This window comes from Leucoraja erinacea, chromosome 28, assembly GCF_028641065.1.
Source record: "Leucoraja erinacea ecotype New England chromosome 28, Leri_hhj_1, whole genome shotgun sequence".
NCBI classification, from domain to species: domain Eukaryota; kingdom Metazoa; phylum Chordata; class Chondrichthyes; order Rajiformes; family Rajidae; genus Leucoraja; species Leucoraja erinaceus.
Window position 1 is genome coordinate 30,882,225 of NC_073404.1, and position 13,698 is coordinate 30,895,922.

Consider the following 13,698-nt stretch of genomic DNA (forward strand, 5'->3'; position numbering starts at 1 on the left):
CAGGTATGTAGGTTAATTGGCTTGATGTATGTGTAAATTGTCCCTAGTGTGTGTAAGATTGTGTTAATGTGCAGGGATCGCTGGTCGGCGCAGACTCGTTGGGCCGATGGGCCTGTTTCCGTGCTGTATCTCTAAATCAAACTAGACTACACAGGCAGCAGCGGAGATCAGGATGGATCCAGATTACAGGAGCACTGCTATACCACTCCTCTCCCCTCGTGTGTCTATGGATTTGGAGGAGCTTTGACCGACCGATTAGTCTCTCATTATTTTATTTTAAGATTCATCAGCAGATGCATTTTTTAGGCCTCTTTTAATTGTCTTTAATGTGACCTAAATTTAAAAAAAAAGTTTTCTTTGGACTATTTAGTTTGGAGACATTGTTTTATTTACAGGACATTAGTTTAGATTGAAATATTTTATATGTAGTAATTTAATCTAAAAGATTAAAAAAACACACTAACCTTGCGGCATCCAAGTTTTTATAAATATCTGTTGGCAACGATGATATACATGGTATTTACATTCACAGCTTCCACTGCAAGTAAATGTCGAGAGACATATCTGCTATAAATTTGGCTATTTTGCAATTTTATGATTTTTTAAAATGTTGTAAATGAGGTTTGATTTATGTCAGTGCAGAGTGAATTCTCCTTTCATGTCCTCTATATTGTTCCACATGATGATAAGTGTTCATGGCCAGTGGAGCAAGTGTACCATATTACCAGTGAAATGTCGCCCATCTTCATATGGGGAACTGTGCACCATGGAGCAAGTGCCAACGTGTTCCAGTGGCCAGATAGAAAACAACACCGCTATTTACAAAATTCAGTACTCAGTGATACTTCTCTAATTCAACTTTTTTCTTAAAATAAACTTAGGTGATCTCCAACAGCACCTGCAGGCAATGTTCACACTTCTTAGACCTGAAGACAACATTCGACTGGTGAGTTATCCTTGTGTTGCAGACTCTTTTGTTTTTTTTGTCAAACCACATTGACTTGGATTTTCTGCTCGGGGCTGCTCTCCTGGCCAAACCAGTGAAATATTACAAAGATTAGTTGTGGTTTCCTATTCCCATGTAGCATGAAGTCAACTTGACGGTGAACACGTCTTCAGTCAGTTCTGACACTTCCTCATGCGTCATTTCTCTGGAAACACTGCCCCAACTTCCCGTTACACATTGTGAAATGGGTTTCAGATAACTCTTGATTGAGAATTTAAAAGTTGGAAAGGTACCAAGTCAGAGATTCCCTTAATGCCGACCCAGCAATGTTTGAGCTTGTCAATAGCACTCGGTTGATAAGCATTGCAACGTTTAGAAAGCAGAATGCAGAGGAGTGATTACATTGAAAAGAAGTGCATTGTAATGGAGGACAACACCTCCATGCCACCATATCAAGGGCAGCTGTGAATGGGGATGAAATGCTTGCTTTGTCAAGCATATCCAACTCTCTCTCTCTCCCCCCCCCACCCTCCCATTCCCTTCCCAGGAGTGTAGCAGATTTTAAAATCACATTTTGCCATTCCCGATAGGTTGGCACTGTGCCTTGAAGGTCAGTACACTGAAAAAAAAAATCTGAACATTCCTGGTTTCGAAGAAGTGCAGTTAAGTTCTAGTTATTGTGAAGTTCTTTGTGCTTTCCTGATGTGGAAATGACATTGATTGTATCTTGTGTACAGGAGCAGGACCTCTATTTCAAGCTCGAGAATCCCCCCTCGGTTAGTCATAGATTGGTTTGAAAAGCTGCAACACTTAGTCGCAATTGATCACGTTATTTATCTCATTTGTTGGCTGCATTTGATTTTTAATAAATATGCAAATTTTCTCAGACAAATTGGTTTAAGATATTTTGCAAATGGAATATAACATGAAAGGCTGAGAGGAAATTTATGCAATGAGCGATTTGAAACTGATGAGAAAAATATCTTTAGCATTAACACACGGATTTGAAATGATGTGGTTTTATAGGATTCGGGTTTCAGAATGACTAATGTAGCCCTTGGGCAATGAGATTAGAATTGGGGTTCCCAAACGTTTTCGTCCCGTTTACCCCCGGCAACTTTAATAGCACGTAACAATGTTATTTTACTTATTTATGAACAACTAATGATGAACAGATACCGGTAAACCAGAACCAAACACAGTCAGTAGATGAGAAAAAATACATACAAACCCAGAATCAACAAATTTACCCCCTGGGTAGGTGAAATCTGCCCCCTGGGGGGTAAACTTAAATTTACCCCAGGCTGGGAACCTTTGGGTTAGAAGATGTGTGGGGATTGGGGTTAGGGATGACAACCAGGAAGAGAACCAGGACACTGGACAGAGATTGACTCTATTGTCATCGACTGTGTGCATGAATTTTGGGATGTGAGAAGTGCTGCAATGAGAATTTTTAAGTGTAAAAGGACATGTTTCTGCAAGGTAGACAAAAAAATTCTGGAGAAACTCAGCGGGTGAGGCAGCATCTATGGAGAGAAGGAATAGGCGACGTTTCTTCTCTCCATAGATGCTGCCTCACCCGCTGAGTTTCTCCAGCATTTTTTGTCTACCTTCGATTTTTCCAGCATCTGCAGTTCTTTCTTAAATGTTTCTGCACGGGTTCCACACATAGCACCAGTTGCATGGGTGGTAAAACTCCATTGGGACTTGCATCTTCAGTGAAAGTCTTCTGCACAAGTGTCCCTTTCCCATCTCTAGGACACAGGCAAGTGCCCATTGCTTACATGGTATTTGCATGTGTATTGAACAGCTTTAGACATGATTATCTACATCCTTAGTTTAGTTTATTATTGTCATGTGTACTTGTCGAGGTACTGTGAAAAGCTTTTGTTTGCGTACTATCCAGCCAAAAAAAAATACTATCCATGATTCCAATCGAGCCGTTCACAAGGCACAGATAAAGGGTACAACATTTAGCACAAGATAGTCTAATGAAAGCAAGTTTAAAGGTCTCAATGAGATAGATGGGAGATCTGGTCTGCAGTCTAGCTGAAGAGATGACAGTTCAGTTACCTGAAACTTCCTGATTCTGGAGGTGTGCGTTTTCAAACTTTTGTACGTCTTTCCTAAGGGGGGAGGGGAGAAGAGGGAGTGACCCGGATCTTGCCCGTAACCCAAAATCTTCCGGCCCGCGGCCGTATTTTTTTTCAATCATTTTCGCGATCTGGGAACTGCAGCCAGTCACGAGGCGTGCAGGCCACCTGGGAACTGCAGAAAACTGATTGAAAAAAGACATGAAAACTAATGCAAAAAACAGCACCAAGTGTCACACTATGGCGATAGATGTGGCCCACCATCCACTCACAGGCATGGGTCCTGGCCCCTATGCAGAACAACTAGCATATCAGTTATTAGAAATCAATTTGCAATTTCTGGAAGCAGTGAGGAAACAAACTTTATGTTGGTAGAAGGAACTGCAGTTGCTGGTATATACCGAAGATAGACTCAAAGTGCTGGAGTAACACAGCGGGTCAGGCAACATCTCTGGAGAAAAAAGTGTGGGTGACATTTCGGGTCGGGTGTGTGAAGAGGGGTTCCGACCCCTCTTTTTTTTTGGAGACGCTGCCTGACCTGCTGTTACTCCAGTACTTTGTGTCTATCTTCAAGCTATATGTTAGTCTTTATTGCAAGAGGATTGGAGTACAAAGATCAAGATGGCTTTCTCCCTTTATTTAATGCCCTGCTACAACTGCGTCCAGAATACTGTGTGTTGTGATCTCACTACTCAAGGACAGATGCTTGTTCAATAGAGGGAGCGCAGCAACGGTTTACCAGATTGTTTCCACACCAGATTAAGCAGCAGGTTATCTTCTGTCCTGAATGAGAAGAGATCTTGTTCAAATGTATAACATTCTTAAAGGGCTAGCTGAGTTGGATGTAGTTCAAGTCTCCGCTTACTGGTATGTCTAGAATCAAGGGTGTTAGTGTCGAGATAAGGGATTAGCCCTTTGTAACAAGAGATGAGAAATGTTTTCACCCAGAGGCAGTTAGTCCTCTGCATTCACCATGTGAGGGCTATGAAGACTGTGTTTCTGAGTACATTACTAGGCAGCTGGTATTTTTAGATGTTAAAGGAACTGAAGGATGGAGGAGTGGTGTATGGAAGTTGTATTGAGATAAAGAATTAGCAATGAGAATGAATCGAAGAGCAGGCATGAGGGCCTTCCTGCTTCTATTTGTTGTTTTACATCTATGTGGCAACTACGTTTAAAGGGTGGGGATGATTTGAAAGTTGTATCATTTCTGTCTTCAAGCAGTTGGGGCAAGATCAGTGTTGTCAAGTCAACATGTGTAGGAAGGAACTGCAGGTGCAGGTTTAAACCGAAGATAGGTCATGAGTAGCTAAATATATCCATTGTTGCTGCGCGGATGCTAAGGAAGTTTGCTTTACCAGTACTCCTGGGAAAACTAAATGCAGTTCACAATATATCTTGTGATGTGACAGATGTTGAAGTGTTTTGGCTGCCAATATCAGCGTTTATTCTACCAACAGAATATCCAGGTATTTTGTTAACTAGTTTGGAAGTGGGGGTTGTGGCTATACATCTTTCTCCTTGCCCACTCACCCTACAGCAAACCTGCCCCTGATATCCCAAAGACGTGTGGGTGTGTAGATTAATTGGCCCTCTGTAAATTGCCCCTCGTGGGTGGGGAATGTGGAATAACATAGAACTAGTGTGAACGGGGTATCATTGGTCGGCGTGGGCCGAAGGGCCTGTTTCCATGCAATCAGTTAGTAATTAATAATTAAAGCTCATGGAACTCAGTAGAGATGGGATTTTCTCCATCGCAGTCTGAAGAAGGATCCCAACCCGAAATGTCACCATCCCTTTTCTCCAGAGATGCTGCCAGATGCACTGAGTTACTCCAACACTTTGACTGTCTTTAGGATTTTAGAAGCCAGAACTTCCTCCTAATTCCTTGCAAAATGTAATTTTTGAAGCACTTTTTCTACTGACAAAAATCACCTGAGCACGGGGCGTCCTGATCACTCAGCGGTTAAAATGTGACATTGGTTGGAGTGACAGTGTTTGATCCCTGTCATGAAGCTGCATAGGGATAATGTAATGGGTCAGGTTAGGGCAGTGACAAGGAGGAACTGAGGGTGATCAAGGCCCTCAGTTCATGGAGCCAATGCTATTACATTGTACCACCAGGGGGCGCAGCACGATTGGCTGCCCCACCAGCAGTCTGTTTGTTTTTTCATCTTTTTTTAATTTTTAGTGTGTGTTAAAAGTTTGTTTAAATGTTCTCCGGTTTGTTTTATGTGGGGGGAGAGGGAAACTTTTTCTTACCTTGCCGGAGATGCGATTAATTTTTAGATCGCATTCTCCAGTCACTCTGCGGCCTACCAGCGATGGAGCTGGAGGCCTCCTCGGACTGACCTTGGGCTCCAGCACAGAGACGTGGACTTACATCGGAGTCGATCCCTTGCCTGGGATAGCTCCAACCGCGGCCTGCGGACTTTACATCGGGAGCTTGCAGTCTCGGGAGAGGCCGTGGATGTCGGGAACTCCAAGGACGTGGAAGGTTCGCCCAGCCCCGACGTGGAAGGTTCGACCAGCCCCGACGCCGACACGGGGGAGGGGGAGCTGACATCCCCCCCGATGCAGGAGCTGATCGCCTCGACGCAGAGGTCCCGCCTTCCTGGCCTGTGGAGAGGATTGTGGAGGAGTCTCTGTGATGGATGTTTATGTTAACATGTGTTCTGTGTGTTCTGTTGCTTTTTATTTGTATGACTGACTAGGCAAATGAAATTCCTCATATGTTGTGAAACATACTTGGCTAATAAAGTATGATTGTGTGTGATTAAACCTGCCCTGGATATCTTCCAGATCAATTTCAGGGTTGTGATCATCATGTCTAAATTTATTCTTGCAGTTCCCCCACCAAAATTGAAAGCAAACTTGTAACAGGTTAGTTTTACCAATGGTTTCATATTTACTGAACACTATAAGTAATGTATTACAGATTTAACTATAGTCTAGAGCAGAAGACCTTCAGTGTAATATTAGCATAGTAAGCACACTCTATTTGACTTTAAACATTGACCATACTTTTTTTGACCCGTCGCGATAATGAAGCCAATGACATGGATGGTATAAGTGGCAATAACTGTAAATATGGGAACAGACGTGGGTCATTTAGTCCCTTGTTCCAATCGTCAGGTTAGGAGAAAAGTGTTGTTTATGAAGGATAATTTTCAGAAATACCATCAAGTAAACAAGGATAAAATTGCAGGAGCAGCTTTATTTCATGGCAGGGTGACCTTGTCATTCACTCATTGTGTTTGGTTTGAATGAACATTGACAGCAAGTATTATTTTCTGTCGTGCGTTTAAATAACAAATTATTTTCTTTTGAATAATTCCAGGCTGTCCGGTTGGAAAGTGTGTATATGGACCTGACTAGATACATGGTCGTGGTTTCTACAAACGGCAGACAAGACACGGACGAGAGTATTGTTTTAGGGATGGACTTTTATAAAGATGGGTAAGTGTGTTACTTGATTCTAACCAATTTGTTTTCTTAAAAGTAAAAGACTTCCTTCTTTATAGGATGCACTGATTACGTACAAGTTCAATTTTAAATTTTGAAGTCTTTCGAGTGAGGCTTGAGATAACTTCCAGTTCAGTCTGAGGAAGGGTCTCGACCCGAAACGTCACCCTTTCCTTCTCTCCAGAGATGCTGCCCGTCCCACTGAGTTATTCCAGCATTCTGTGTCCACCTTTGGTTTAAACCACCATCTGCAGCTCTTTCCTACATACTCAATTTTTTAGTGTAAGTTTAGTTTGTGTCACGTGTAGCGAGATACATGAAAAGCTATTTGTTGCGTGCGAACCAGTCGGCGGAAAGATAATCCACGATTACAATCGAGCCGTCCACAGTGTACTGATACAGGATACATTTTCTCCTACATAATGTCACCTGCACTGCACACAGTAGGTCCTGCTGTCAACACGATGGAGTCAAATCCTTGCAACAATTAGTTTATCCATGCTGGGATTTTTTTTTCTGTTTGGAATACAGAGTTTTATAGTGAAATAATTTATTTGGTCGTGCTTTTATTTCTGTCAACTTGGTACGGCTCTATAGGACTTGGGTTAGACGGGTTTGAGTATTGTGTGCAGGTCAGGTCAGGTCAGGTCAGGTCGCCCCATTACAGGAAGGATGCGGAGGCTATGGAGAGGGTGTAGAGGAGATTTACCAGAATGCTGTCAGGATTAGAGGGTTTCACATACAGGGAGAGGTTGGACAGACTTGGACTGTGTGTTCTGGAACGTCGAAGATTGAGGGGGGACCTGATAGAAATATAACAAATGATGAGAAGCAGAGGTAAGGTAGATGGTGGGAACCTTTTCCCCAGGGTGGGAATGTCAAACATTAGAGAGCATAGCTCTACGGCTATATATAGCGTGGGTATATGGTGAGAGGGGGCAAGTTTAATGGAGGCAACATTTTATACGGAGCCTAGAGTCAGGGGTAGGTGGTGGAGGCGGATACGATAGCGGTGTTTAAGAGGCTTTCTGATAGGGACATGGACGTGCAAGGAATAGAGGGATATGGAGCGTGTGCAGGCAGATGAGATCAGTTTGACTTGGCATCGTGTTTGGCACAAAGCATTCATCCCTTTGCTGTACTGTTCTATATCCACAAATTCTAGAAGTAGAATTAGGCCATTCGGCCCATCAAGTCTACACCATTCAATCATGGTGATTTCTGCCTCCTAATCCCATTTTCCTGCATTCTCCCCCCATAATCCTCGACACCCATTCTGATCAAGAATTTGTCTATCTCTGCCTTAAAAATATCCACTGACTTGGCCTCCACAGCCCTCTGTGGCAATGTGTTCCACGGATTAACAACCCTCTGACTAAAGAAGTTCCATCTCACATCCTTTCTAAAGGAGCGCCCTTTCATTCTGAGGCGGTGACCTTTGGTCCTGGACTCTCTGTGTCTTTCATTATTCTGTAAGGTTCAATGAGGTCCCCCCTCAACCATCTAAACTCCAGCGAGTACAGGCCCAGTGCTGACATGTTGAATGACATATTCTGTTTAGTTTTGGCTACCATGGGATTATTTTGATTTTCACATTTATTTAATTAATCTAGTATCTATGATTAATAGACCTTAACTTATCCTGTTAGAAAACATTTAAAATTTGATCAGACCGTTTATTTCAGGACCCCATCTGAAGAAGGGTCCCAACCCGAAACATCATCTATCCGTTCCCTCCACAGATGCTACCTGAGCCGCTGAGTTCCTTCTGCACTTTCTGTTTTGTTCTTGTATAGTCTGCTAGAATTCCTCGGTATAGTGTATATAATACTCTTGTGCATTACTGCTTTAGCCAATTATTCCATGCTAACTATTGCGCTAACTATTTTCAAATTGTGCTGAAATGGCTGGAGTGTAGTGTGCTGACTTTTGCCACAGCTGGTGTTCAGCTATTGAAACCAAAGCCATTTCACGACGTCACAATTTGGGACTGTTAGCAGATCATTGTGCTGCAGGCTGCACAATCAATTGTGCAAAGTCCAGCTGAAAAACATGCTCATGCTGCGGTGTGAGATTGCCTTCCTGATCCTGCAGCAGGTGTAGAGCCCAACTGAGAGCCCAATTGAGTTCAGTGAGGCATGTAGAGCAAGGTCAGTCTGAAGAAGGGTCTCGAGCCGAAACGCCACCCATTCCTTCTCTCCAGAGAGTTGCTGCCTGTCCCGCTGAGTTCCTCCAGCACAAAATTCCTTTTGCTCAAAATTCCAGCATCTGTAGATTCTTGTGTCCATAAATGTTTTTTAAGTGTCTGGAATATTTCATAGATCTTTATTTAATTCAAAATATTTGAAGATGGCACTTTATTTAATTCAAAATATTTGAAGATGGCACACGGTAGAGTTGCTGCCTCACAGCGCCAGAGGCCCGGGTTCCATCCTGACTGCAGGTGCTGTCTGTACGGAGTTTGTATGTTCTCTCTGTGATCTGCGTGGGTTTTCCCTGGGTGCTCTGGTTTCCATCTACACTCCAAAGACGTACAGGTTTGTAGGTTAATTGGCTTCGGTAAAATAGTCAATGTTCCCTGCTGTGTAGGATAGTGTTAGTGTACGGGGTGAATGCTGGGCAGTGTGGACTTGGTTTCCATGCTGTATTTCTAAAGTCTGAAGGCAACATTTCACTACGACTGCAGATGTGACAATAAGAAATGTAAACCTGAATTTGTCAAAGATATAAAAAAATGTTTTAATCAAATAAAATTGACACAGGCCTGCCGAACTATAAAGGCAGTGGGGGTGGGGGGGGTTCTGGGCTTGGATTTCCTCGTCTGAGCCCCTGTCACTTTCTAGACGGGGCCACTGGAATTTGGTTTGGGGAGAGGCGGGAGAATAGCCAGCACATCTAAAAAAGGCCATTGCAGGTTCTGAGTCTGGGGCGTGGGGACTGAGTCAGCGAGTCAGCGCCCATTAAACATAGATTACCCAAAAAATGGTGATGCCTGGGTGATGCATGTAACCCTATGCCCGATATTACTGTAACGACCTAAAATAGCCTTGGGTGTACATGCAACTAGAGCTGAACGTCTTTTACAACATAAGTTGAGCCGTGTCAATAAAATCAAAATGCTCTGCAATGGAACATCAAACATTGCAGAAAATGTCACAAAATTGATAGAAACTAGTAACCTTTCTTTTTACCTTGAAATTTAACATATCGATAAATAAATGATGCTTGGCCTTACTTATTAATACATATCACCTCTGACCCTACACATTCATAACATTTCATTGTCACGAGGCAAGTGGAGACCATGACCAGTGATGTCCCATGTTAAAGATGCAATTGGTTTTTTTAAAGACCTTCCTGCTGTGGTTGTTTTCCAACCTGAAGATGGGGTCTTTGTTCAAAATGGATCTAATGAAAGAGCAGATTAAATGTGGATGAAGGAACTGCAGTCACGGTGGCACAACGGTAGAGTTGCTGCCTTGCAGCAAAATACAGCGCGGAGCCCCGGGTTCGATCCCGACTACGGGCGCTGACCGTATAGAGTTTGCACGTACTCCCTGTGATCTGTGTGGGTTTTCTCCAAGATCTTCAGTTTCCTCCCACACTCCAAAGACGTGCAGGTTTGTAGGTTAATTGGCTTGGTCAATGTAAAAATTGTCCAACTTCCAGTATAGTCCTTGGTGGTCTCTTCGGAAGGTACAAGGTACAAGATGCTGATTTACACCAAAGATAGACACAAAATGCTGGGGTAACTCAATGGGTCAGGCAACATCTCTGGAGAGAAGGAATGCCTTTTCTCCAGCGATGCTGCCTGACCCGCTGGGTTGCTGCAGCATTTTTTTGTCTGTCTGCTGAGAGAGCAAATGAGTAGCATTGTATCTGGCGGCCCCATGCTGCTGAATGCCTGCCTGTTGCTATGTAAACAAGACAACAAGTTCCCTATTTGTGGATGGAGATTCCTGAGTGCCATACTGTTGCATGTTGCATTTTGAAATGGCTCGAGCATGTGGCAGGGGAGGACCTAAGAATAACTCGTGATCAAAGGAAGCTTTTTTAAAAAGATTTCCATGAGATCATTTTGTGCAGTCAACACAAGTTATTTGTGTAAACTCTCTTCCAGAGCATTGCACCAATTCTCTCCAGGGTTGCCAAGTATTGATCAGAATCAATGTGGGCTGCACAATTATTGATACATGTACATAATGTGAGAACTTAATCTGTGTCCTTGCTCCCTCTTGGGTAGGCTGGCTGAAACGTCTGCATGCTGCAAATACCAACATTGAATGTTGTATCCGCACCTGTTTCTGTCCAGCCTAGCTACTGTAAGGTGAACTTGGGACGGCACAGTTGTGCAGCTGGTAGTGCCGCTTACCTCATGGCGCCAGACATCCATATTCAATCCCAACCTGTGTGGAGTTTGCAGGTTTCCCCAGTGACTGCGTGGGTTTTCTCCAGGTGTTCCGGTTTCCTCCCACATCCCAAAGACGAGCGGGTTTGTAGGTTAATAAGGCTCTGTAAATTGCCCCTAGTGTGTAGGGAGTGGATGAGAAAGTGAGATAACATAGTTGTAGTGTAACCGGCTGATGGGTGATCGTCATAGACTCAGCGTGCGGGCTGAATGGCCTGTGGTTCTCTAGGAGTACCGTCAGTCTACAAAAATAGGTTTCTTCTATTCGTTCATTTGTTTTCTTTGAAAGAATTGCTTTTGCAGACGAATGCCTGACATTTATTGACAACCAACCATAAGCTAAATAACACGCTTTGTGTACAATTTACCTCAACAAAGGATTTTTTCATGAGAGGATATGGGGAGAAGGCAGGCACGGGTTACTGATTGTGGATGATCAGCCATGATCACAATGAAGGGCCAAATGGCCTCCTCCTGCACCTATTGTCTATGTTTCTATGTTCCCAACATTTCCAATCTGACAATTAGATATCAAGTTCCAAATCCTTGCCTTGTGTTTCATCTGCAAAACATGTCCACTGATACTTGGATGGCATGGAAAGGAACTCCAAATGGTGGTTATAGTAAGCCGAGTAATGACAAGTGCAAAACAGCAGTGGCACACGGTTATCGTGCAAAATCTGAGTAGTTCAAAAGGATATTAAAGTATAAAACTGAATAACCAAATGAGTTAGAGTTAAGAGTACGTGACAGTTCAGAAGTTATAAGAGCAGAATTAGGCCATTCAGCCCATCACGTCCACTCCGCCATTCATTCTTGGCTGTTCTATCTTTCTCTCTCAACCCCATTCTCCTGCCTTCTCCCCGTAACCTGACACCCGTTCTAATCAATCTCCATCGTAAAAGTATCCACTGACTTGGGCCCCGCAGCCTTCTGTGGCAATAAATTCCACAGATTCACCACCATCTGACTAAAGAAATTCCTGCTCATCTTTCTAAAGATACGTCCTTTAATTCTGAGGCTGTGCCCTATGATCATGGAATCTCCCACTAGTCGAAACATCCCCTCCACATCTTCTCTATCCATCACCTCTGTGAATGGGGTATGAAAGATGCTTCAGGAGTAGGTTAGCATTGGGAAGAAGCTGCTCTTGAGTCTGCATGTCTGGGCTTTCTAGCTCCTGTGTGTTCTCCCAGAAGGTAGTGGAGAGAAGAGGGAATGTCCAGGAAGGTTGGATGTTGGACGTTGGAGAAGAGGGTCTGCAGCCTTCCTGATACAACGCACCGTCAATGCACTGGGTGAAAGAATGTGATGAGCCTGTGATGGCCTGGGCTGCCTTCACCGCTCTGTGCAAGTCGAGGGCTGAGCAGTTACCACGCCAGGTTGAGATGCATCCCATCAGAATACTTTGTAAAACGTATCTGTCAATGTTGGAGAGGATCCTCGTGGACAAGCTGAATCTACCCAAACGCCTAAGAAAGCAAACACTGCTGCTGTTGTTCCTCAAGCTGGTTCTGGACTGATTGATCATTAGCTGGAAGCATACGCAGGATTGGAGCGGGGTGGGGGTGGCTGAAATTCCCCTAGTTTGCCCCATACCTGGGCCCTGCACACATCCTTGTTTGGTTTCAATGCTCAGCTGTGTCAGTAGGGCGGGTCTAATCAAGATCAGTAGATACGAGAGTTCCCTTTGAAAAAGTAATGATTAACGGGAGACTTTCAGTGTTGGAATTCATGACTTTCTCAGCATTGTGATAGATGGGTGCTGGGTAAAAAGGATCGTAAGAGACTGTTTTAAGAGGAGCTTCACATAAGATGTCACCACTCTTTCAAACGTGCTCAACTACTGTCTGACTCTTGATACCATACATGATTCAAAAATAAATGGTTCCAACACTGCTCCTTAGTTTGTTTGTGTGTATGTATGTCTTCTTGTAAAGTTATTGAATGTAGATGGCAAAACCTGTCCTTAGTTGTCCTGAGTTTGGTTCTGCTGCTGCGCTACTTGGATTGCTGCAATACCATGGTATTTAGAAGGAAAGGAATTGTTCACATACTGCACGACCCAACATCGTTTTTCTTTGCTCTTGTATTGTTAATCTATTTTTTTCAATCACAAGCAAGGACATTCGGCATCACTGGTTTATTCCTTGTTACTTTAACTGTGTTTTACACTTTTCATTAATGTACTTGAACTGGGTACAGCTTGCCGTTGTTTGAGTGATTGTTTTCTCTGTAATAGTTCACTGCAGATTGCTTTCTACAGATATCTTTGTGCACAGAATGGACACTAATTTTGGATTGTTCTCCTTGCAGCAGCAGTTGCACCATGGGGCTGGTTCTTCCACTATGGAGTGACACACTGATCCACTTGGATGGGGATGGGTGAGTACACTTGCTACCCAATGTTATAAAACCTTGAACTCCTCAACACTGGTTGAGTCAAGTCAAACGTTCTTTTCTCCAAGTTACTACATTCCAGTCAACGAAAAGTAATTTATTACTGCTGGTCAAAAGTGAGATTATCAGAGGCAAAATGATGTGAGAATCGGTGTGTATCCCTGGCCTGGCCTGGCCAGTCATGTACGATTGAATTGTGTTGTGCCAACACTGCTGATGACGACCAAAATGGTTTTGATTGTAATTATTTTCATCAATGCCCAAGACGTGGTTTGAATGAGGAGGAAGTTGAGGCAGGTACTATCGCAAATTGTAAGCAACATTTAGACAGGCACGTGGATACAATAGGTTAGAGGGATATGGACCAAACGCAGGCAGGTGGGACT

The 13,698-nt window shown here is 43.4% G+C and overlaps 1 protein-coding gene across 3 annotated transcripts in view; it reads left to right on the forward strand.

Annotated features, from left to right (window-relative positions):
• ssh2a (slingshot protein phosphatase 2a) overlaps positions 1-13,698 on the forward strand; it is a 123,283-nt gene that overhangs the window by 83,626 nt on the left and 25,959 nt on the right. For 2 of the 3 annotated variants that reach the window (XM_055658165.1, XM_055658163.1), the window contains 3 exons: positions 882-946; positions 6,380-6,498; positions 13,229-13,297. In XM_055658165.1, coding sequence (XP_055514140.1) covers positions 882-946; positions 6,380-6,498; positions 13,229-13,297 — 253 coding nt within the window. The remainder of the gene's footprint in view (positions 1-881; positions 947-6,379; positions 6,499-13,228; positions 13,298-13,698) is intronic. The other variant, XM_055658164.1, reaches the window with a different exon arrangement.